The 25,115-nt window shown below is 39.2% G+C and overlaps 1 protein-coding gene across 1 annotated transcript; it reads right to left on the bottom strand.

Annotated features, from left to right (window-relative positions):
* Window positions 1–20,255, bottom strand: si:dkey-17m8.1 (C-Jun-amino-terminal kinase-interacting protein 4). Its single transcript, XM_037676875.1, is given in 27 exon segments — window positions 1–119; window positions 486–575; window positions 1,571–1,669; window positions 1,741–1,854; window positions 2,783–2,954; window positions 3,041–3,189; window positions 3,587–3,654; window positions 4,600–4,680; window positions 4,785–5,098; window positions 5,202–5,249; window positions 5,338–5,424; window positions 5,544–5,676; window positions 6,201–6,338; window positions 8,572–8,625; window positions 8,710–8,837; window positions 8,928–8,970; window positions 9,072–9,224; window positions 11,504–11,561; window positions 11,895–12,139; window positions 13,144–13,313; window positions 13,397–13,469; window positions 13,794–13,858; window positions 16,758–16,828; window positions 17,014–17,134; window positions 17,223–17,417; window positions 17,526–17,892; window positions 20,181–20,255. Coding segments are annotated over 26 exon segments (3,090 nt in total). The 5' UTR covers window positions 17,628–17,892; window positions 20,181–20,255.
* Window positions 20,256–25,115: the final 4,860 nt, after the last annotated feature.

The raw sequence follows: 25,115 nt of genomic DNA, 5'->3' as shown, positions 1-25,115 counted from the left end.
TCAGAGGGAAGAGCCGGGCACAGAAAGACTGGGCGTCTGCCAGATGATCATGTGACCACGCTCACACCGCTGTGGTGAGGCCTGCGACACCTCCAGCGATTCATCACTTTCATCATCTCCTGGAAAGTTGAAACAATGGTTGGGCATTTGATAAGACGTATTAGGCTGTTAATCTTATTGTAGTCGAATGGTCAAGAAAAGTTTTAGTCATGATTGCTGCCAAAATTGATTCTCTGCTCTGAGAAGAAACCGCGACTAAAAGGTGTAAGGGTGACAGCTGAAAAAAGTTGAGCAATTTTGCAGGAGGATATTGAGAGCATTAAAACAAAACTCATTAAAATAAGACACGTCAAATTATTCTGAACTTCTAATCACCAACTTTAGTTGTAAACAAAATTGAGACTATTTATTATTTTCCCAAACAATCATTAAATGATGTAAAACTAGTGTTAGAAGTATAAAAATCGGAAACACTATAAACTCACCGATTCGGAAATTGATGTATCCCTCTCCTCCACTGAGGATGAGCTGAGCTGTGGTGACGTGGCTGCTGCCAGGAGAGGCGATCAAACATCCTGAGACCAGAAGGAGCTCATAATCACTCAGGAACAAATACAACACAACACATGTAGGCATCCCAAAGCAGTCCATCAAATAAAAACCTGATCCTGTTTCAACATGGGTAGAATATCGACCGATTAAAATATAGATTAAAAACAAAGTCGTGCATTTGGGGGGGGGCGGGCGGGGGGAGTATTAAGTTTTAATTCACATATAAATGGTTTAAACATGACAGAATATTTTGAAGGAACAAGTTTAATTTAAGCTGTACAGTAGTCGTTTATCACGGGGATCTGTACACTGAAGCCCCGCGATAAGTGAAAAACCACGAAGTAGGAATAGTAGTACAAGTAGTAGTTTATTTAACGATATATATATATATATATATATATATATATATATATATATATATATAAGCGTTTAACCCATTTCCACACTCTTGCAAAATTCTAAACAATGTTTCTAAACTAAAAGCTGAGCTTTAAGAGCACAGAACGTCATGATTTCAGCTCCTTGCCAGCGCTCTTGGCCACGCCCACTTCTCCGCTGCAGAACGGAGATTGACAGAGGAGGGAGGAGAAGATGCAGGAGGAAGCTTCTCCTGCAGTGTGGTCTGCGCTAAGGTGCAGCAGTTGCTAAATAATTTAAAATAATTTATTTTAAATAAAAATTCCATGCCGATCGTGCGGCTCATCCATCAATCAGCCAATTGTGTGTCGTGTCCAAAAGGGTCTTTGAGGGACTGAGGGGAAACAGCTGCACGGTGTCTGAAATTTAAAATGTTCACCGTCTGGGAGTCATTCACAGTTGATAACATTTAAACACCTGTGCTGGCACAAGCAGTCCAGGTAAATTCAACCTGAGAGCAGACTGCAGAATTATTAAAGAAGTTTCTCTAATCGTGCACTGAACCATCTTTTAGAATCAAAGTTAATCTAGAGAGTTTGCCATAGAACAAGAAGACTTTTGGGACAGTGACGCGCTACAAAAGCAGCTTTGAAATTCTTACCAGGTGCAGCAAGGATGAATCTGACGGCTTGTCTGTGTCCGTGGTACGACAGCTGGGCCAACACCGTGGAGCAATACGGGATGGAAACATCCTCTGAGGCTGTAGGCAGTTGGTGTAATCAAGACCAGAGCACATTTCTGACTGTAGAAAGTGTAGTAAATAAAACTTACTTATGGACAGGGGGATGGAGAAAATGGCCCCCCCTCCTGTTCCCACCCACAAACGACCAGAGATGATGGTAAGAGACGAGATCTGGAGAGGCGACAGCGACAAGAAGGGCTGGCCTACCAAAGGAATTTTTTTTTTATTAGATTTTCACAAAATAAAAGCATCGTAGATTTAGGCTTGTCACGATAAACAAGAAATCAATTAATCGCACGATAAATTAAAATTATCAACCTCATTTTCATTTATCGGCTTTATCGTTTCTTCGTGTCTCTCTTTCTGAAGACACTGGATGACAAAAAGCTCAACTCTGGTGTTCTTCACTGACCCCCCTCTTTCTCTTTAAAATACATTTTAACCATCCAAAATCACGTTTTTGGACAGTTAAAAGCAGCTAAGCTGAGAAGCTAAGCTACAAGCTAAGCTAACAGGCTGACATTGAGGAAAAAAAACCTCAGTCTTGTCAAAGCTCCAAAATTCACAGTTGAAACCCGTGCCTTCATGTAAAGTTTTTCCTCTGCAACAAGAAGCTGAGACCTTGTTTACTGATTTTTATTAAAAGCTTTCTGTGAAAAATGCTATGCTAAAGAGCTCAAACCACACCGAGCGTCCGCCATTTTGAGAACCAAAGAGACAGCCCATGTCACATCAAGGGGCTCCGTCCCATTTTTCGTACAAATACCCGCTGCTTGCTCCCTCACTATCAATCTTTTGATTCAAAGTCTTATACTGCCATACGGTGGTCAAAAAAGGTACTACATGCAAAACAAATGAAACAATTCTTCTTAAATTTGACAATAATTACTAATTATTGTCAAATTTTTAAAAATTTTATAGTGTATTGCAATAATTTCTGAGACAAGTAATTGCCCAGCAAAATTTGTTATCGTGACAGGCCTACGTAGATTAAATTTTAGGGCAAACCGAGCTGATCAATGAATTTTGACCGCTCATCTTTTGTAGCTAATCTGAACAAAGTATTTGCTTCATGGATTATCTTTACACAGAAAACATATTCACAGTTCAAGCAAAAACAATTTCGAGAACCTAATGTTTTTGTGACCAAAGATGTAAAGTCAACTTCTTGAAGTGGCCGTCTAGTGGACCAGTCAAACAGCCTGATGATTGGGTCGAGACGGCAGGACGCCCAAACACCACTCCCTCCCGCACACAGGAAGCGAACCTGCTGTTCACAGCGCTCCGAGACCGAGAAGATGTGCTTCAACCAAAAACAAGAAAAATATTATGGTGAGTTTAACACAGTACGTTCAAAAAAAAAAATCGGAAAATATTTAGACTTTTTACCTCCACCTTCTTGCTCTCCATGTCAACCACGTGGACTTTGTTCCAGTACCCCACCCACAGGCGGCCACCTTTAGCAAGGCAACAGCGAACGGGCTGCAGGGGGTTGGTTTCAAGAGGCATCACAGAGTGTGACTGCAGGTTCCAGCCATCTGCAGAACCAAGCATGGTTTGTTTAATCATCCATGTCACTACATATCAGTTATACAATATATGTACAAAGAAGAATGGGCTGGAAGCCCCACACTGAGGCTGTACACAAACAAGTAGATTATGTTTTAAGGAAGCTCAGATCCTTCAATGTGTGCAGGAAATATGTTGTCTCTGATTAAAATAAATGTCTCTGTTTTGCACATTTTATTTAATATTTTGTGCATATTATGGTTGTTTGCAGTTCAATAGTCATTTGCACTGTTTTGTTTGCAAACTTTTCAATCTGTTGTACGTTAATGCAACAAAGACATTTCTCAGGCTGGAATAATTTAGGTACATTATTCATTTATCCATATAATTGGTTAGTTGTAAGGAGCACAAAAAAAAGCTCATCACCTGAAGTGTGTGAGAAAAATGCCAAAGTACCATCAGCTAAACCAGCAACAACCTGACTGTTGGAACATCTGCAAGAACAAACAAACAAAGTTCATTTTCAACAATGTAAAAAGACAAACCTGTATATATATTTTTTACCATAACACTATTAATAAAGCAGTTAAAAACAGCAACAAGGCCAACTAAAGTGAACAAAGGACACAGGATTAAATACATAAATCAACAGAGGTAAAAACAGTAATAAACCATAGACTAGAATAATAAAAACTCGGGTTAAAGTCAACTAGTAAAACTAATCTAATAAAACCATCTGATCTGCTGACCTCAGAGAGCACTGCGGGACATATGGCTGCAGCAGATCAGAGATAACAGGGGGCGTTTTAAAATGTATTCAGAAGTGAACAGGAAGCCAGTGAAGAGAAGTCAAAACTGAACAAATGTGCTCTCTTCTGCCTGTTCCAGTCATCCTGCCTGTAAAAATCAGAATGCAGCATTTTAAACCAGCTGCAAACAAACAGAGGTCTGACTGATTCCAAAAAGAAGAGCATTGCAGTAATCCTGCCTGGATGTTATGGAAGCATGCATTACTGTATCAAGGTTACTTTTGTATGAGCTTCAATTTACAGTCACCTCAACTGAAAAATACAGAATTTATCAATCGTGTTTACATGATTACGTTAATGGAAGGGTCCACTTTTACTCCCAGATTAGTGACAATCTGTTTGTTTGTTTTTTTCAAACGGGGCCAGAGAGGAAAGGTCAAATGCAGGAGTTCCAGTTGGTGCCATTAGGTGAAAACAACATGACTTCCGTCTTCTTGTCTTTCATGTCAAGAACAGATTGGATAGAGCGTGCATCGGTGTGTTTCAGAGGGAAGTAAATTTGACAATAATGGGCATAAAAATGAAAACGGATGCCACGTTTACGAAAAATAGTGCCTAGAGGTAGCAGGTTTAAAGAAAAACGATGAATTTTAAATGCAAACAGATAAAAGCAACACAGACTGAACTCACGTGAGTGAATGGACGCCCTCTGAGAGAGACACCGATTGCAGACAGCATCTCCTGTTTCCAGAGGCTGGATGGATTAAAACACTGGAAGAGAAAGACAAAAAGACAGATTATTTCTATGAGGGGAAGAGAGAATTTCTCATATATTTAGATGAACTCAGGAGATCTGCTTTTTCAGCTGATCCTACCTTCCTTCCTGAGTTCCAATCCATACGGTACCAGCAGATTTATCTGACAAAACAAACCCAAATCGATTGTGACGCCAGAAACGCTGACTGGTAATTTCCAAGTGCTTCCAGTAAAACGTTGAACAACAAAAGAAAAGTCAGAAAAACTGAACTCCACTGAACCGGGACTGACCTACAGGAGGCACAGCACAGATGCAGAGAGCAGGGGCTGTGGGAGGGAGGCTGAACTGGTCCAGTACCGTGTTGGACCGTGCTGGATCAATCACAGTGATGTCACTGCAGGAAGCGGGACCAGAAACGACCCACACCGAACACTGGCGGAGAGGGGCAGACAGAGTTTGGAGACATGAAACAAGTCGTCTTTAGGCGTGGTTAGCTGGAGCTGGGTGGATGAATCCAGAGTAATCTCACACTTACTGTGGCTTCTCCTGAAATCTCAGGTGTGACTGCAGCAGCACAGTTAATCTTAAAAAGAAGTGTACAAAATTAGGAAAGGTGTTTAGCTGCACCGCAGGTTTCATGTGAAGTCGCATGACTTTGTAAGAATAGTTACCTTGGCAACGGAGTCTCTTTGATCCAACAGCCTGAGCTGCACTAAAACAGGCACATCTTTAGGCTCTGGCACAGATTCACCAGACTCCTGCACATAAACACATCACAAAACACAAATACATGTTGAGAAATATCCTGCAGGGAAAACGGTAAACTGAACAGAAGTTATTTTGTTAAGAAACGTGGACAAAAACAGCCTCGTGTCACCGGTGTGTTTGCCAGCGGCACGCTCCAGCCATGGATGTGTCGCTTTCCCAAAGTCCTCCAAATCTGAGAGCGAATTTCTCGGTACAGTTCCCTCCTCCTGACGCGAGGTGAAGCAACAGTTGAAAAAGACGATCTAGAGAAAATAATGCGGGCGTTTAGTGCCTTGATATTAATCTGGGTTTTCTGGATTAAACAAACGAAAATGAACACGGGAGGTATTTGTAGTGACTGAACAAACTTAAAAGGAAAAATGTTTCTCTTTAAATAATGTATTTTCTATTCCTCAAAAAAAAAAAAAAAAAAAAAGCCCCTACATATTTAAAAACTGTGTAAGAGTTTAAAGACTTTACAGAAGAGCCTTTTGTAATCTGTGCTTTTGCAAACATCACATATTGCAGAAGAGTTGGACGCTTCATTTCCAGTAGCACTTCCTGAAGATCATTTATAAATCTGAAATGCTTTTAGACGACCTTGAACAATAGGTTCGACTTTTCTCTGAAAATATCAAAATATCATCTTTACTGTACTGTTTAGCGTGGTGGTTGAATTTTACCAACTTACACCTAAAAATTAAAACGTGCACCCTGCTTAAAACACTTGGACTCCAACTCTACAAAAGCATTTCAAGGAGCCACATATTAAGAAACGAGCGCTTACTCAGACGGAGTTCGACTGATTGATGGGAGATGTGGAGATTCCAGAGGAGAGCGGGTTAAGGACGGGGAAGTCTGCCGGACCAACGCAGAAGGAGGCGGAACTAGAGGTTCCTTGGACAGGCCAAACAAGCGGTTGAATCTAAATATGGAAAGATTTAATAAAATGAAAACGGTTAAAAATAAAGTCTGACTTTCTGACCACAAGTCCAACCTACAAATTGACAGAATTAGTTATTAAAGATTTGTCATGCATTAACTTCTGACTGTATGGATTGAACGGTTAATAAACTTTAACTCCAAAGTGCAGTGGCTCAGCTCAGTTTCCTCCCAAAGTGGAACATCATGCATGTTAACTGGTTCCACTGGTCGTCCCTACATGAGAGTGAGAGCGTCTCATCTCTGTGGTCCTGTGACAGACTGATGGCCTGTCCACAGTGCACCACAGCACCCGTGACCCTGAACAGGAACAAGTGGATATAGAAGATGGATAGCTGGTGGGATAAAAAATACCTTGTAGATGTGTGTTTTAAATGTGCTCTATAAATAAAGTTGACTTGACTTGACTATTAGGAGGTCATTGTGTGAACGCTTATGAAGCATTCACACTACTGTGATCCATTTCCCCCCCTATGTTTTTCAGCATCTTTCTTGTTCCACAATTTTTGTGCTATTTCAACAAATATCAAAATGTTCAGCTCTTTCAGGACAATCTGCTATGACTTTTGGTATTAGTGCAACTTTTTGAAATATTTGGCCTTTTCTGCCATTTTTTTTTCCATAGAAGATGAATTGAGCTCATTTTACATCCTTCAAAAATCTTTAGATGTGTTTACAACCTTTTACTGTTCCTTTCACATTTTGATCTGGTTCAGCTTCTTTCAGCTTCCTTGTGCAAATTTAAACTTATTTTCCAGCTACTTTCAGCTAATTTCAGCTGTTTTTTCAGCCGTTTTGTGATTCTTTCAGATTCTTTCTGCCAACTACATTTTTGTGCTTCTTCTAACTTCTTCCTACCAATTTCAGCTTGTTATGCTCCTTTCAGCTGATTTCTGCTAGTTTCAACTTTTCATGCTATTCCAGGACTATGTAGCAGTTTTTATGCTAATTTTAGCTTTTTCAGCTAATTCCACAATGTTTTTAGCTCATTTCAGCTCTTTCTGCTTCCTTCTGGTAGTTTAACCTTCTCTCTGCCTTTTCAGCTACTTTTCAGCTATTTTTTGCTAATTTCAGCTTTTGTTTTTAGCCAATTTCCTAATTTTTATGTTCATTTCGGCTTATTTAAACTTAATTCAGCAAATATGTGTTCTTTTTACTTTCTTCTGTTAACTTAGACTCGTTCTTCCATTTCAGCATATTTTTCTAGCTAATTTCAGCTGTTTTTTAGCAAGTTCTTCTGCAGTAAGTATTCACACTGCATTTTCACAGGAAATGCAATTTCTCTAGTTTTTATTGGAGTCATTACTTAAAAACAGGATTTTTACTCTCATGTAGCCTTTTTTTAAATTCCTGGTTGCTACGTTTACACAAATAAGTCCTAAAATATCAATTATTTTGTTACATCTTATTTTAAATTAATGACAATTAGGTGCCATTCAATATAAAATAAATGTTTATTAGTTGATCAGGGGTGTCAAACTTGTTTACACAAGGGGGCCAAAATTAAAAACTTGGTCCAAACCATGAGCCAATTTCAGTCACAGACACATCATCTTTTCCTGGTTGCAGGTTCATTAACAAGAGTTTGATTACCAGTAATTTAATTTGATTCTCTGATGCTCTTTATACATCAAAATCTAAGATTCCTGAAAAATCTAACCTTTTTTTTTTTAATGGCTTCAAAGTTAGCCTGGTGTCACGAGAAGCCTGCACTAAATGAAGCATCAGGGTTTTAAAAAAGTTTTTTTTAAGTACAATTAGAAGCGATGACAGAAAATACATTTAAAATATAAGTTTGGGGCCACTTAAGATGTTAACAAGGGCCAGATCTGGCCCTCGGGCCTCGAGTTTGTCACATGCATTAAGATGTCCGAAAAGGTCACTGAAAAATATTAAGAATAAAACAAACAGTCCAAAAGGTATAACATTTAACACAATTTTTTTCCCCCCCCCCCCCCCCCCCGAAATAAAATCCTTTATCGGTTCATGTTGGGTATGATAAATGGTAGTTTAGTGGTAGTTTAACTCATCACAGAGGATCTTTACTGCTTTCTTTGACCTGAACCACGTCAGGGCAGGAGAATCGAGCCCACTCAGTTGTTTTCAACAAAAAACACTCAAACCTTGGACTACACTGTAAACCTAATTAATAACAGGATGGGAATGTACCAAATATCTTTTAGATACTATAGTTACTTAAGAGGAGATAAACTCACTTTCTCCAAACACTCGACCTTCGTTCCTCTGTAAACTTCACCTCTTTGGTTGCTCTGTAACGCGAGACAAAACACTTAATGAACCGTCAAACATTGGAAACACGATTTAAAGAAGCGGTCACAAGAAGCAACAAGTACCTAAGTGTCTGGCTGTGTCGGACAGCCTCCTGCAGCTCAAACAGACGCTGTTTGTACTGGTTCTTCTCCATGACCACACGAGCCATTTCAGAACGAGAGAAGTGACGCATGGATGTGGGCAAACCAGCCTGAGGGACAAGACTGAGTTAATATTTCACTTACCAGGTTAGCATCCTGCACCGACTCCTAAAAAAAACGTTACAACAGTGGATGCTTACATCTGGATCTTCAGACCGACACGTTTCCAGTTCGTTACGCAGTCTATAAAAAAGGACACAGGAAGGCGCAGTAAATGTTAAAACATGTTGACGAACTAGTAGAATTTTAAAAACAAGTGAAACATCCAGGAAAACCTACTGCACCTTTTAATTTCTTCGTCCTTCTCCTTCATCCGCCCCTCTAATCGTGCCACGGTCTCCTGAAGAGTGGACAGTTCCAGGACGAGGGCAGAGCGATCGTCTGTCAGCTCAACCACCCGAAAGAGCAGAGCCTTACGGGCCGCTTCGACCGATTCACTGAGGGAACAACAGAAAGAAGGACATTTATTTTAAGAGGGTAAAAACATAAAATCTAAAACGGCCTTTGCATAATTAAAACTCTTTACAGATATATAAAAAAAGAAAACATGAGGGAATAATCAAGTAAATTAACTCTTTTTAATAGTGTTGATTTTGGTGGAAATACTAGCTCTGATATGTGCTGCCTGCTGTTACGTAGATTAGTCCGACACAACAAAAAAGGTTAAATCACATTTTGTAAATCACCGAGGAAAACTTTTATAGTGTGAATATTTATGAAGCATTCACACTGTTGTGATCCACTTTTCTTCTGTACGTTTTTGGCGCAATTCTCGTTCCACGTTTTTTGTGCTATTTCAACAAACCATACATCAAAACATTCACCTCGTTCAGGAGAGAGGTGCTGTGGCTTTTGGTATTTCTGCACCTTTAGCTTTTTGAAATATTTAGCCTTTACTCCCATTTTTTTTCTCATAGGAAATGAATTGAGCTCCTTAGATCCTTCGGCTCTTTAGATCCGTTTACATTTTACTGCTCCTTGCACATTTTTTCATTCATTCAACCTTTACTTATACAGGTTAATCCCATTAAGCCTCGGGGACTCATTTACAAGAGAGACCTGGAATTTTGTTCTGCTTCAGCTTCTTTCAGCTTCCTTGTGCAAATTTTAACTTTTTTCAGCTAATTTCAGCAGTTTTTTCAGCTGTTTTGTGCTCCTTTCAGATTCTCTGTTAACCACAACATTTTTGTGCTTAACTTCTATCTACTAATTTCAGCTTGTTATGCTCCTTTAAGCTTATTTCAGCATCAGATATTTTTTTCTGCAATTTCAGCTACTATTTAGCTGTTTTATGCTAATTTTAACCTTTTCATCTAATTCTACATTTTATGCATTGACTTAACTTTTTTCTATATATTTCAGCAAAAACATGCTCTCTACATTTCCTTCTGGTAATTTAAGCTTATTTTTTCTTTTTTAGAGCTACTTTTCAGCTGTCTTTTGATAATTTAAGCTTTTTTTTTTTTTTTTTTTTTTTTTAGATAATTTCCATTTTTTTGTGCTCATTTCTGCTTCTTTCAGCCGAACTGGGCTAACATGTTACTTCTGCTGTATTCTGCTAATTTAAGCTTGTTCTAGCTTTTCAGATACTTCTTTTTAGCATTTTTGTAGCTAATTTCATCCCTTCACAGATAAATTCAAGTTTTTCATGGTTTTCTGCTACTTACAACCTAATTAACTTCTTTCTACTAATTTCAGCTTGTTATGCTCCTTTCAGCTTATTTCTGCTACTTTCAGTTACCATTTAGATGTTTTATGCTATTTTTAGCTTTTTCAGCTAATTCCAGATTTTTTAGCTCATTTCAGCTCTTTCCATTCCTTCTGGTTTAAGCTTCCTTCTGCCTTTACAGCTACTTTTCAGTTACTTTTGTGCTAATTTCATCTTTTTTAGCTAATTAAATAAATTTTGTGCTAATTTCTGCTTATTTAAACCTAATTCAGCAAATACGTGTTCTTTCTGCTTTCTTCTACTAAGTTAGGCTTGGTCTTCCTTTTCAGCTAAAATTCAGCGGTTTCATCTGGAACATTTTTTCAGCTCTTTCAGAGAAGATGGAAGCAGAAAGAGATTCCTGCTCCTATCTACAGAAGATCATTTAAAATCTGGTTATTGTAGAGGAGAATCCAAATGTTTAACATCACTGTTGTGCTCTCGAGGTCAGCCGAAACCAGTAAACTGGTACATTACTGTCCTACTGCCAGGTTCTTTAGAGAGGAGGATCACACCAGTAAGGGTATGTTTGGTACCGTCATCAAAACTTTAACACAAATATCCTGAGGTCTGTATAATATGAAATAAAGCTCTAATTTATTTTTGTTTTACTCAACATTGCAGAATCCAACCTCGGGATGAGTTGCTGAAACATGCACTTTGTGTGAACGGACAGTAGATTTTTCTGATAAATAATCTTTCTTGTCATCCAATGAACTGAAAATTTCTTTCTACATCTTTGCAGAATGCTGAGAGGATAATTTTTGAACAACGTTGCTGCATAAAACAGAATTGAAATTATGTTTGTTTTTTTACTACGACTGAAAATAACATTCATGTACCGCTTGGTTCAAATGCAGCGTCACTTGTTTAGTTTTGTCTGTTCAACCCGTGTATTTGTATTTTTATCCAAGTGAAAAACTTAACGTCAGGATAAACCCCCTTCATGGAAGAAATCGCACAAGACCAGGGACCACAACTAAAGAAGAAACCGAATGTGAAACTCACTGAATGATTTTTAGATCCTCGTACTGAGAAAGAACCTCCTCAAACTGGTCGGCACTGTCTGAACAGAAAAAACAGAGACTCAGAAAACAAGCACAAACACTGGAAGCAATGAACTGCATGTTAGAGACTTTAATCTGTGTATTTATATTTAACAGGAAATATAATAATCAAATAAAACGGTAAGAAAATAAGACGAGAATAAAGCTATTTTCATAGCCAATTAAGAGCTTTGCTGGATTATTTTTTACAAACCCTCATCTTTAACCTCCAACGATCTCATTATTTTGTCTTCTCATTAAACAACATGATGCAACACAAGATCTGCCGTTTACAAAATTAATGTCTGCAGTCGTTTTAATTCATGAATCCAGATGTGGGCGACAGTTTGTACCTCGAACATTCGCCCCGTGGTCCACACTCTCAACGCAGTCCCGACTCAACTCGGACAGTTCGGAGAAAACGGAGTCTGTGTTGCGCAGATCCCACTCCGTGCAGTCATCTTCCTCCACCTCCTTGTTGTCCTCCTGGTCCGTTTTTCCCGTCTCTCCTCCTCTCTGCTCGTCCACTTTCGTTAACTCGTCCTTCGATTCGCTCTCCAGCTCATCTTTCGGCAGCGCTTCGGTTTCAACCGGGGTGCTGAAAATGATTGTAAACAAAATATCGTTACGCCGCTCGCTGCCTCTCACGCCAGTTTTACACTTTGAGCTTTAGGAGTTTTAAGATCGTCTTCTGTTGAGAAAAGATGGAGTTGTAGACGTTTTGCTCAGACATGGAAAATAATGTTGGTTTCAAACTGTACGGCGTCTCGCTCAGAGCAGGTGTTGGATAGGACTCATCTACTACCTCATCAAATTTTAGCTCAATATCTGTAAACCTGAATGATTTAGAACCATTTTAGTTTTTTCTATTATTGGTTGGCTGTGGTGGCCAAGTTCGCTTGCACTGACTCCACAAGTTAAACAGCTGTAGACGTACATCCGTTGATTGCTTTTAGAGGGTTTCATGAAAACCCATCCAGTGGTTCATGAGATATTTTGCTAACAGACAGAGTTGACCAATTAGTTACTAGAAAAAATAAAAAAAATCAGACCACATCAGTGCTGAAGAATGTGTTGGGGATCAGTCTGTTTGTAAAAGTTCAGGTAAATATTCGTAAAACTGATGAGGTAAAGCAGTTATGGCAGCCATCTTGAATCAAACAGGTGTTGAAGCTGCAAGTTTTAATAAAATTGTCCTGTGGTTTATGAGATATTATGCCAACAGACAGACATATCCACAGACACAGGCAAAAACAACCATTTTACATTTTTTATTTTAACCCTCACCCCCACCTCCAACGAGTAGTAGCAGGTGAGTGCGGACTCCAGAAACCATCTGAGCACCATCAAACTGGTTGACCCACTATGTGAAGGTCCTGTTTATAAGACTGAGTTTGTTGCGGCTCCTCGGACTGATGAAGTCTTTTGGATGAAAGACGAAACGTCTCAACAAAAAGAAACCGTCCAGAGGACCTGACTTAACTTTGTTGGATTTTACCTGTAGTCGTTTGGTGGCGGGCGATAATTACATAATTACATCATCCACAAGTTTTACATGATCCCCTCACAATGACACCCAACCAGTTTTCAGTTTAGGATTACCTCGCCTTTACACCGTCATGAAACTCCGTGAGCTCAGGTGTGGAGCAAATGATGTCTGTGACGAACTGATCCGAAGACGTCTTCGGATCAACATCGTTCACGTGTTCTTTTTTAGCTACGAGATCATCCAAACACGGGGGGCCCGAGTTAGAATGTGGTCTTTGAACTATCTGAAAAAGAGCACAGATTTAGTTTGTCACATAAAAACTTCAATAAAGCTTTTAAGAAATGTGTTGAATGCAGATCGAGTCACCTTTTCACTAAAAGTGGAATCTGACAGCAGCAGGCGAGATGGAAAGTCTGCGTTCCTGGGATGCACATGATTCCTAAATCAACAAGAAACACTTTAGAAGGCTTCAAAGACAACTTGATAGAAATATCTGTAAAGTTCTACATTTCTGAGTGTTTGAAAGCTCAAACTTTTATACCATTTAAAAAAAAGTATTCCAATTTGTTGTATACTTTTTTAATTCAAAATAAGATTTTGCCACAAACCAGTGAAATAGCTATTTCACTGGTTTGCTTCAATTTTGGCACATGCTTCCTTATTATTATTGTTTTATTGAGCTGAGCTGTCTTTGTCAGTTTCACAGTGAAGCTGTAGAAATTCTTGATCATTTATACTCTGAGTTTAAAGAGCTGTAGCTCACCTCAAAGGAGATTCCCTTTCTGAATCCTTCCTCTTTTCCAGAAGCTCCCGATACAAGTGATTCAGCTGAAGGTGAGGACATGCGAGAGAATACAAAATAAGGTGTCAGGGCTTAACTGTCTTAAAGTGGGTAAAAGAACAAACAGAAGTTTACATACAGTAGGTTTACAGTTAACATCAACCGTTTTGGCTAATTTCAACTTTTGGTTTCGTCGTTGGACTGCCCTACTCACCAGTTTCTAGTTTAAACAAGCGGTACGCCGATGTCCCGTCGCTGAACGATTGGAGTAGTGAACGTTTGTAGTTTACAAGATCAGTGTTTTTCTTTAAATTAACTGAACACGGAACGCAAACCTAAATGTTTTTCGTGCAAGATATTCAAGCAGGTAGGAGTTCCAATGTAGGTGGTTTGTTAACTTTTTTTGTCTGAGGCGGCGCAGACTGGCAGATCCAGGTGAGTGGAGGGAGCGTTTTATCAGCCACCCCAATCGTTTGAGGAAACTACTGGTATGCTTTAAAGCAACACAAAAACTAGAAAACACAAGTTCCTCGAATGATAGGGGTGGTGGGTTCACGAGGCCACACGTGGCCATCTTGGATTTTGATGTGGCAACCCAATTTTCAAAAGGAACCTTTCTTACGTTTTGATGCAGCCACACACAAAACAAAGAAAGTTGCCCTGTAGCTCATTTTTCCAAGTTATTCAGCTCACAGGGTTTACTTATTGTTGGAGTCTAAATGCAGTTTATAATGATTAACAAATATAGTTTTGAGATCATAGGTGATACACTGAGATTTATTTGAAATGATAAAAGGTATAAGTGTGACATTTAGTTTATTTTTGTAATAATAAAGTAATTGAAATGTAAGATTTATTAGAGATTTTGAGTTATATTATTTTCTAGCAGCGTAAAATTAGGTGTTTTGATGAATACCTGTATTGGGGTGGGTGTGGTTTATTGGCAGGCTGTCTGCAGCCAGGTGGTGCAGAGTGGAGCCACACAGTTTTTTTTACCTCTCCCTGGTGAAGGCTGCACAGAAGACTGTCGGAGTCAGTCTCTCCACCATCACAGACATCTACACCTCTAGATGCAGGAAGAGGGCCACCTGCATCATGAAGGACCCCACTCACCCAGCACACACACTTTTTGCCCTACTCCCCTCAGGAAGGAGGTTGAGGAGCATTAAGTGTAGAACCACTAGACTGAGGAACAGCTTCTACCCTGAGGCTGTTAGACTCATGAATATCTAACCCGAAAAATCACTGTGAAAAACCACATCATGTTGCTGCTGATCTATTTCATGCTGCTGCTGATCTGTTTCATGCTGCTGCTGATCTGTTTCATGTTGCTGCTGATCTGTTTCAATGTTGATGTGTTCATGCGTGCTCATTTGCTCACAGACTCATGTTCATGTTTGTGCCGATGTTTGACATAATGTTTTTGTGTTATGAGTGCTTAGTGTATATTTAGTTGATGTTTTTCTTAGTTCATATCTTAGATGTTATTACTGTTTTTATTATACATTTTATTGTTGGAAGTAACTGGGACCCTGTGTACATAATTTTGCTCCACCACATGTACCACATGAGGTGCGAATGACAATAAAGAAACTCTTGACTCTGACTTTGACTTTATGTCTCTCTTGCTCCTTTTTTTTTTTTTTAATTTTGTACAAGTTTTGATTTTGCAACAGAAGTAAAGTGCAGGACTTCACTAAGGACTCCGTGGATGTTTTTCTGCATGGTGTTAAAGATGCGGAGACACCTCAGAGCGTCAAGCTAGTGGCTTCAATCAAGCAGTGGCCATCTTGGATTTTTACCTGCCAACCCAATATTAGAAACAGAAATTTCTTACGCCTAGAGGTAACCACACGCCAAAACAGAAGCTGGTACCTTTTTTATTTTTCAAAGTTATCGCGCTCACAACAATTATGGACAGAAGGACAAACAAACGGACAGATGGACATTTTCAACTCTCCCTTTCCGCTCCGTAAAGGGGGACAAAAACCCAGAATCCACTCAAACATGTGACACAAAAATATTTAACACAAGGAACTTTGTGAAACTACTTCTTTGTTAATGGCGGGTTTTGTTTAATCATCCAGCAGCTATTTTCAAGGAAAAGACGTGTTTTACTTGTAAATTTCCAGAATGATTAATTATGCATTTAAAAATACAAAATAATTATTTTGTTAAGATAAAACACACCCTAATTTACCAAATCTTAGAAATGGTCAGCAGCTTGCAGCCCTTCAGATTTTTCATGTCCTTGAAACAAACATCTGGTTTAATTTAGGAAATTTGCAACATTTAATTTATCTTTAATTGCTGGTTTCTATGACCAGCTTTTTAAACTCAGCGTACACATTTCTGATAAAGTAAATGTCAGATAGTGTCATTTCTTTTCTCAAAAATCTGCTTTCATGTAGATTTGGGGTGTGTTGTTTACATCATGATCAGTTTTATCCATGTTCCAAAATGTTAGATGGTTTGAAGTGCTGCTAATTTCTTCCTCGTTAAATTCTGCCATCTAGCAGTTTCAAGCAAAACGTACTCAGAGCTGTATATTACTGTATATTACTATGACTTGGGTAACAGTTTCCATTTTAAATGTGCTATATAAATAAATCTGACTTGACTACTATTATAGCACTCGTCATTTCTATTGTACTTAGAATGGTCTCATGCAATTCAATCCTTGTTTCATCTCACCACGAAGTTGTGCAGAACAGCGTTTATCAACTCAAAGTTTATTTGCATATAAAGCTGCTGAAATCAAAAATCACTCGGGAGGCACACTTGAGCCTCAAATGATCTTTCGAGTTCTGTGACAACCTGTTCTCTTTACCAGAAAAATAAAAGGTGATCCTTTAAGTCACTTAAAGAGATTAAATTCACATCTCTGATGGATGGATGAAAACTGCAGGTTGAATTTGAAGTGTTTGGGCTGCAGACGTATCTAACCTTGTTGTGAGTGTGTCTCAGTGTACTCAGCTCTCTGCTCAGATTTGCTTTTTGCTCCTCCAAGGCCACCACTGCGAGAAAAGATGGACATTAAATAGCTGACGTCTGAATCTCAGTAAAACTTTACAGACGATACAGTATTCTTCAGCAACCTTCTTATGAAGTGCACAATAAAAACTAAAATTCACCGGAACCAAAAACTAAATTAAAAACAAGTTTTGACGAGTTTCAGTGAATGTAGTGCTGAAAAACTCACGCTGGTCAGCTTGCTCTCTAGCTTTCTTCTCCAGCTGTCTCTCTCTCCACTCTCGCTCCTTTTCCCTCCCCCTCATGGCTCTTCGTTCTTGTTCTGTTTGGTCATCCAGCTCCAGGTACTTCTGCAGGAAACAAAGGTTTAACACTGGTTTAAACTATGTAAAACTGGTAAAACACCACATCAAACCAGAACCTGCCATCGTTTCTCACCTCCTGACTCTCTTTCCTCAGTGCTTTCTCTGCTTGGTACCTCTCCAGCAGCTCCTCTCGCTCACCTTTCTCCCTTTCCGCCTCATCTTCTTTCTCTCTCAGCTGGGCTTTGCAGGAGGCCAGACCCTCCAGGACCCACACAAATATGGGCACCAGGGACTCCACCACACCCTCCCCATGGGTTTCAATGACAGTCTTCAGCAGGATAAAGCACCAGAGAGGATACAAGATGTTTAGCCAAATGGAAACACTATTTTTTATTCTTGTTGATCAAGATCAAAACAGAAAACAACAAGGTCTTACCTGCAGCTCTGAATACAATTTTCCTGCCTCCTCACTCACAATGTTGGGGTCCAGATCCACCTCTCCTGTTCCACACAGCACCTTCTCGCTGCAGTCCATCATTAAGCTATTTCAATTCTCTATACTTAACGTAAAAAAAAAAATAATCCCCTAGACTCACACAAAAAAAATCTTCTAAATCTGTGAGACAAGCAGATGTCTATACTTCCTCAGAAACTAAAACAACTCGTTCGGCTAGCTCTCTAACATTTTTGCCAACACCCGCACCACCCATCCTTATCCCCCTTTGGTAACTGACGAGTGCAGCAACCTCTCAGCAAGTTGTTTCTGCGTGGTGAAGTTGTCTGGAGGTGTTCTAGAGCCCATTCTGAAAAACAGAAACCCAAAGAAAGTCCGTGATAATCATTCTCATCTAGACAACATTGAGGTTTAACTGTACAAGGACAACTTGTCGCATTATAACACACTTTGTGTGGCTGCATGGTTAGTCAGACGACTTATCCGCTAAGCAAAGATGACGTTCAAAATTTAGGGTTTTACAGAGAAGGGATTAAAAGAGGGGAAACCTTTTGATGTTCAGGCTTGCGAACAAATGCAAACACATGATTTAGATAATACTCAGTCACACATGCATAGCTGGAGGGATTTCCACTTTTCAGTCAGCAACAAGTTTGGCCTTGAACAAGTCTTTTAGATGGTTTAAGGGAAAAATGAAACTTATTTTAGTAGCTAAATAACTACTAAAAACGTTGACTTCTTTCTTGCTTGCTTTACATGGCCGTTGTTTTCTATCAGCTGCTCCCTCTGCAGGACTTGCCACCTTGAGCAAACTCTGAAAGATCTGCTAATTGTTTTACACCTGATGCAACCTGGACTCAAACTTGCAGCCTCAGGATTATGAGACCGTGGCACTGACCACCGAGCTACTGCAGCACCATGGCTGACGTGGAGAATCTCAACATTTTAGGTAGAAGTCGACCGATGCAAGTTTGTCTATGACCGATTTCTGTAGAAATCAGGGGCAATGGCGGACTTACAACACAAATCTTTTCAAATGTTGTTTCAGAGCAGTATTTATTTTATTTGTTTGACAAAATATATCAGCAATATTTCAAGTTAAATAACGTATATGTAACAAATTTAGTCAAAATATGACTTAAAAACAGTATATAGAAGAACACATCCTGGACAGAGAGGAACGATGGTTTGAGAGAAGAGTAAAGGAGGCCATCTTTGTGAAAAGAAATCGTCCATCGTTAAACAGGGGTGGAGGCCTCCGGGTTCAACTGTCCCCCTCTTACAATGCTGTGATTGCTAGTATCACTCAGCCCTCTGTGAACAGTAAACAGCCATCAGTGTGCTAATGACCCATTGTTAGGCTGATGGTCCTTCTTGAGCATGTGATCAGCTGGTTTTGGTTGTCAGCAGCAAACTGGTTGATCCACTCTGAGACGGTGCTATTTAAGAGACTGAGCTGAAAACAGCTCCTCAGACTGAGGAAGTCTCTCGGATGAGAGACGAAACGTTTCTACATTTTTTTGTTGATTTGCTTTGTTTTGTTTTTTTGAATGTCCAGAGGACCAGATTTAACTTTTTTAGATATATAGAAGAACATTCTCAGTAAACAAAGCTGATCACCAATTTTTTTTTTAAATGGCCAATAAAAATGAAAAATAAAATATCGGTCTAGCTCTTAATTTCTGGATTTTGTCAAATTAAATGATTGTTTTTCGTCTTGTTAAATTATATACCATACCACTTTATTTATAAAGCACTTAAAAACAGCAACGAGGCCAACCAAATTGATGCACAGCAAAACAAACGAGCAAAGAACACAGCATAAAATACATCGATCCACAGAGGTAAAGATAAGAAACTAAATGACTAAATTAAAATGATAAAATACAGAAAAATTACAATCCAGGGTCGAAAGCCTGGGAATAAGTGGGTTTTTTAAACAAGACTTAAAAACAGTAACCAAGACTTAAAAACATGCAGTGACATATACCAAACAATATCTTAATATTTCCAAATATCATGTGAGCAGTTCTTACAAGCCAAGTTTATCTCTAAATAAAACACATAATGATGTGCTATCAAAAAAAGCAAACAAGTAACTCATTAACATGGAAAATGTAGCTACAAGAATAAATATAGGAACTGATACTTTAAGTATTTCCTGAGGCTTTTAGCTCAAAATTATAAATAAAAGAAGCATGTCAGGTTTGATGATAAATTAGTCGCTTTCTGCAGCTCAGGATTAATTTTTATAAACATATTTCTAAAGACAGTGTCATTATTATTGATTATGTTGCACAAAATTACTGAGGCGTGCCCAAAAAAAACACGATTTTTAAACACAAACATTCATTTAACCTTTATTTAGACAGGTAAATCCATAGATATCATATGGTAAATCCCACAAACATGGCAGCCTATTTTAGCAACAGGTTGTATCCAACGATTGCGTTATTAGCTTGGGTTAGCATAAAATAGCACGAAGACTGTTCTACATAAATAAGTAACGCGGGTGACAGTGGACACCTTGAACACCGTCGACAGCAGCTTTTTTTTCCCTTTTAACAAAGTTGTGACAAGCAGAAAAGCCGAGCCGTGTCGCTACAATAACAATTCTGCTGCGTTCAACACACTCACCTTCAAGGTATTACTCCATTTCCACATTAATTTCAGTACGGAACAATTTTAGCTACATTTTCCTCGCGGACGACCTCAGTTACACACAAACCAGTTTAAGGAGTTGTTTAATTTTTGACGTGCGCAAACTTGTCTCCCGATTGTCCAATCAAAGCCAGGCCCTTATGCGTTGTAGCCAATCAGATTGGTGAGTGGGCGGGACTTGTGTAGTTTTGTTTTCAGAAGGGGAAAAAAAGTGTTTCCTGAAACTAGAACGATGCCACGTGACACAGGAGAGTTATAGCGTGTTGTCAGGTGATCCGGTGTTAAACCTGTTGAAACGTCTCACATACCGGAGAACTAGTGAGTTTGTTTCAATGACTAGGGAAGCATTATAAATCTGACTGCGTTTGCATTGTGCTGAAGAGGTTATTCATTAGAATAAAACTACATTTTGTCGAGGTTGCTGTATAAAAGATTCTTTATTACACAAAAGTAGAGAAAAATCTGCATAAAATTGTTATTGTAGCATAGGGAGTGAGGAAACATTTTTACTGTAAATTAAGATGCTGATGGTTTTTTTATCCAGCAGATGGTGTCACCAACACGCTCATTTCCTGTCCTTTTTCACACCTTCATGTAAAGTTTCTGTTACTTCTGCTTTTCCAGCTCTATTTTAATGATTTCTTTTTGCATTGCAACAACACAGGGTAAGAACATGTTTTGCATCATTCGACTGTTCTTTAAATTTGACTAAATTTTCTAGTTCTAGAAATGCGCTGCTCAAGGTGGCTGCATGTTGGAGCAGCTCTGTTTCTTTCATTCTGAGATTTTGCTTTTGGAAACTTTAATTCCTCTTTTTCTGGATGTAAATCACTTTTTTTTTGGATGATTGTTTCCTCTGGTATCGGACGCTGTGCAGCTGAAAGGATTTTTGCTGAAACTTTTTTAGTTTTGGACATTTGTTATGTTGCGTAACCATGGCAACGAGGCAGTTTTCTACAACCAACAGCAGCTGATTAACATCTCAAAAGCTGAAATAATATCTCAACTACAGCCCCAAAACTCAAATAAGTTGAAAGGATGTTTTTTGGATGCATTCTCATCTACCTGCCAGCTGTGCTCAAGTGCCTGACCACTGAGATCCTGGAACTAGCAGGAAACACGGCTCATGACAGCGGAAGGACAGAATCGTCCCTCGGCACCTACAGTTGGATGTCCGCAGCGACGAGGAGCTCGGCAGACTCCTGGGAGGAGTGGCCATCGCTCTGGGAGGAGTTCTGCCCGCCATTCAGGCGATCCTACAGCCTGGGGGAACCGAGAGGCCAGCTGAGTCTGGGTGGACGGATTGGACGGCATCTGCAGCCAGTTTCTTAGGATCCACTGTGGGATGGATCTTTAAAAGAGATCCTTCCTGCCTACAGCCATCAGCATCTATAACATCTTTTAATGAAATGAGGATCACGAGTTACAACAACAAATAATTTCCCTTTGGGATTAATAAAGTATTTTTGAATTGAATTGAATTGACTTGAAATGGTTGGCTTGATTTAAAATTAACTAACGTTTAAAAATATGTTAACACTTTGTGTCAAATCCCATTTCAGAGAGAGATTTATTTGTCATTCGTATGTCATGTGATACATGTGGTGGAACGAGATTATGTACACAGGGTCCCAGTTGCATCCAACGATAAAATGTAAAAGAAAAACAATAAACAGGGTTCATACCTATGTCTCAACTGTGCTCTGCAGACATACCAACATCTGGCAACATGCACGCTCTGGACTTTTTGCTCTCACAACTTAAAATACCAATAAAACTGATTTATACATTCAATTGTTTCTAAAAGTCAACAAAAATGCAGGTGTAAAGGACCAAAATACCAGAGTTGAACCTTGTACCAGATGTAACTATGAATGTATTGGGGCATGTGCGTTAGCATCTGTAAGGTCTGTTAGTCACAGCTGTAGCTAATCTCATCAGTCCAAGTCTTTATAGTTCCTCACCTCACACTTGAGTCTGGCATTGTTGGGCTTTCATGCCACGTTCGTGCCTCCTTGTGTTTCACCCACATTTTTTGGGGGGGGCAGTGGTAGCGCAGAGGTTAGAGAAAGCAAGCCTGTGATTGGAAGGTCACCGGTTCAAATTTCCCAACCAGTGCATAAAATCAGGGTGAGAAAGGCCACCTCCCTTACCGCCTTAGGTGGCAGTCCTGCTCCATATACTGTATGTGATCCCCCCTATTTGGGGGATAGCAAAGTAAGCACTCCAGCATTTTTCAGGCAGGTCATCTGGACAGTTACCTGCCTGAAAAATGTTGGATTGTATACCTGGATTATTGAGCATGGACTTTGTTAACAAAGTAAGCACTGTTATTTATGTATGTTTTGTTGCCACAATAGATAATTTTAGTTTTGTTTCAATAAAATCTTTAAGTTTTCTCGTGTCAGCCTGTTTGAAACCTTCAAAACTGTAACTTCATTAGTTAATCTTTGTTTCTGGAACAAATGTGTGTGTGAGTCTGTGTACGCTCTGAAGGAAAATAATTAAGCAAACACATTTTAGAATTAATTTATTAACATTACATGAGCTACATTTTTACATATTTAGGTATGTTTTTAACAAACTTACTGGAGTACAATATGCTGGATTTAATTTATAAAAAAAATGAAATAAAGTAACATTAGTTTGTTATATACTGTAGACCCACTATATTATGTGGTGCCTATAAAGCATATTATTTTGAAATACCAGAATAATACTGCTTTAAGTTCTTAAAAATAATTTATTAGTTCAATTCAATAATGCTTTATTAATCTCAAAGGGAAATTAAATGTTGTTGTAACTCATTATCCTTGTTTCATTAAGAAATGTTATAGATACTGATGGCTGTAGGCAGGAAGGATTTCTTGTAAAGGTCTGTCCCACAGTGGAGCCAAAGAAACTGGCCGCAGATGCCGTTCGATCCGTCCACCCGGACTCGGCTGGACTCTCAGTTCCCCCCTGTCTGCAGGACTGCCTGAATGCCGGGCAGAACTCCTCCCAGAATGATGGCCACTCCTCCCAGCAGCCCGCCAAGCTCCTCGTTGCTGCAGACAGCCAGCTGCAGGTGCCGGGGGACAATCCCGGTCCTTCTGCTGTCACGAGCTGTGTTTCCTGCTAGTTCCAGGATCTCCTTATGATCTCAGTCGTCAGGCACTCGAGCACAGCCGGCAGGTAGACGGGAATGCATCCACGGACCTCCTTTTCAACACATTTAAGATTTGGGGCTGTAGCTGAGATATTATTTGAGCTTTTGAGATGTTAATTAGCTGTTCCCGGTTGTAAACAAAACACCTTGTTGCCATGGTTACGCATCATAACAAATGTCCAAAAGTAAAAAAGTTTAATTAAAAATCCTTCCAGCTGCACAGCATCTGATACCAGAGGAAACAATCATCCAAATAAAGTAATTTACATCCAGAAAAGCAGGAATTAAAGTTTCCAAAAGCAACATCTCAGAATGAATGTAACAGAGCTGCTCCAACATGCAGCCACCCTGAGTGGCGCAATTCTACAACCACCACAACACATTATGACACACCATATCATACATGATGAATCATCTGCATTTTATTTGTTAAAAAATGACTAAAGTTACAAGTTACAAGATGTAAATAAATGTTAAAAAAATGAAAATACATTTAAAATTGTAAAACAGAACTACATTTCTACATTAAATCAATTAAAAAATTAAAGAAAAACTGGAAGGCTGTTGTTACTAAGTGATGATTTCTTAAAATGATCCAAACAGGATCAGAATGTCCTGTTTACATGGTTTAAATACACAACAATCTGAACATTATTCTGTTCAGCTTTTTATTGGGCCAGTTTCTTTAAAATGCTGCAATTAATGCTCTTTTACACTGTGACTTTTTTAACCACTGTCCCATCCTCAACAAGCACATGTTTTCCATCCTCTCTATCTTCTTGTGTGATCTTCCTCTTTTTCTTCGTCAGGATGTAAAACACAGCCACGCCGGCCACCACCAGAAAACTGAGAGCCAGAATCACGAATCCAAGTCCCAGCAAGTGAGAGGTGCCTGTTTTATCATGCGTCAGCTGGTCCCACAGTCCCACGGCTACGCAGCTGAAGCCGATGAGAGAGCCCCAAAACCCAAAGGCCAGCATGCAGGATCCACAGGAGAGTTCCACACCCCCAGTCACCACAGTGATGCCTGCCACGGAGACGACTCCCCTCGGTAAGATGACTGTCTCAGGTTTACAATGGAAAGAGACAGATGAGGAAGCATCAGCCAAAGCTGAGGGATCAAGGGTTTCCATCTTGGCTGTCATTTGTAGGTTTTGCTGCTTGTTCGGAAGTGTCCTCTCTTACAGGGTCTTCTTCTTCTTACTCCTCCTTTTTTGCTCCTACAACACAACACATTCAATTCAATTCAGTTTCTTTATCACCAAGTCACAGATATTATCTCAGGGCACTGAACAGAAACATTCACATACATTATAAATGCCAATTAGTAAAGTTATCTTTCTAAGGTCTTGTTAAGACAAAAAAAATTGCATCAACCTTTCTAGTATCATTTCTTCATTGATTTCTCCAACACTGAAAAACAATTACTTTATCCCCCATTTTATATTTCAGTGTTTACTCTCACTCTAGCAGTAAAATTATATACAACAAATGTTTCCTAACTGTGTGAGGCTTTTATGACTCGTTATAACACTTCATAACAGACATCTGTGGACAAAACTTTCTGTTTGTTAACGATAATTAGCTGTGGCTCTGGTTGATGCCAAAATCAGTTGAACTTTGAAACATAACTTTCTGAAAGTTTGAGGTATTTAGCTAACAGACAGATTATTCATTTAAGACCTTTGGCCATGAGGAACAGGGGTAAGGAGTCTTGCAAATGTATCAAGGGGCCGTTGCCCCCGCAGGCTCGCTGTTGGTCG

Source organism: Nematolebias whitei, chromosome 5 (genome assembly GCF_014905685.2).
Source record: "Nematolebias whitei isolate Nwh7 chromosome 5, NemWhi1, whole genome shotgun sequence".
In the NCBI taxonomy this organism is placed as follows: domain Eukaryota; kingdom Metazoa; phylum Chordata; class Actinopteri; order Cyprinodontiformes; family Rivulidae; genus Nematolebias; species Nematolebias whitei.
This window is presented reverse-complemented; position numbering and strand designations above follow the sequence as displayed.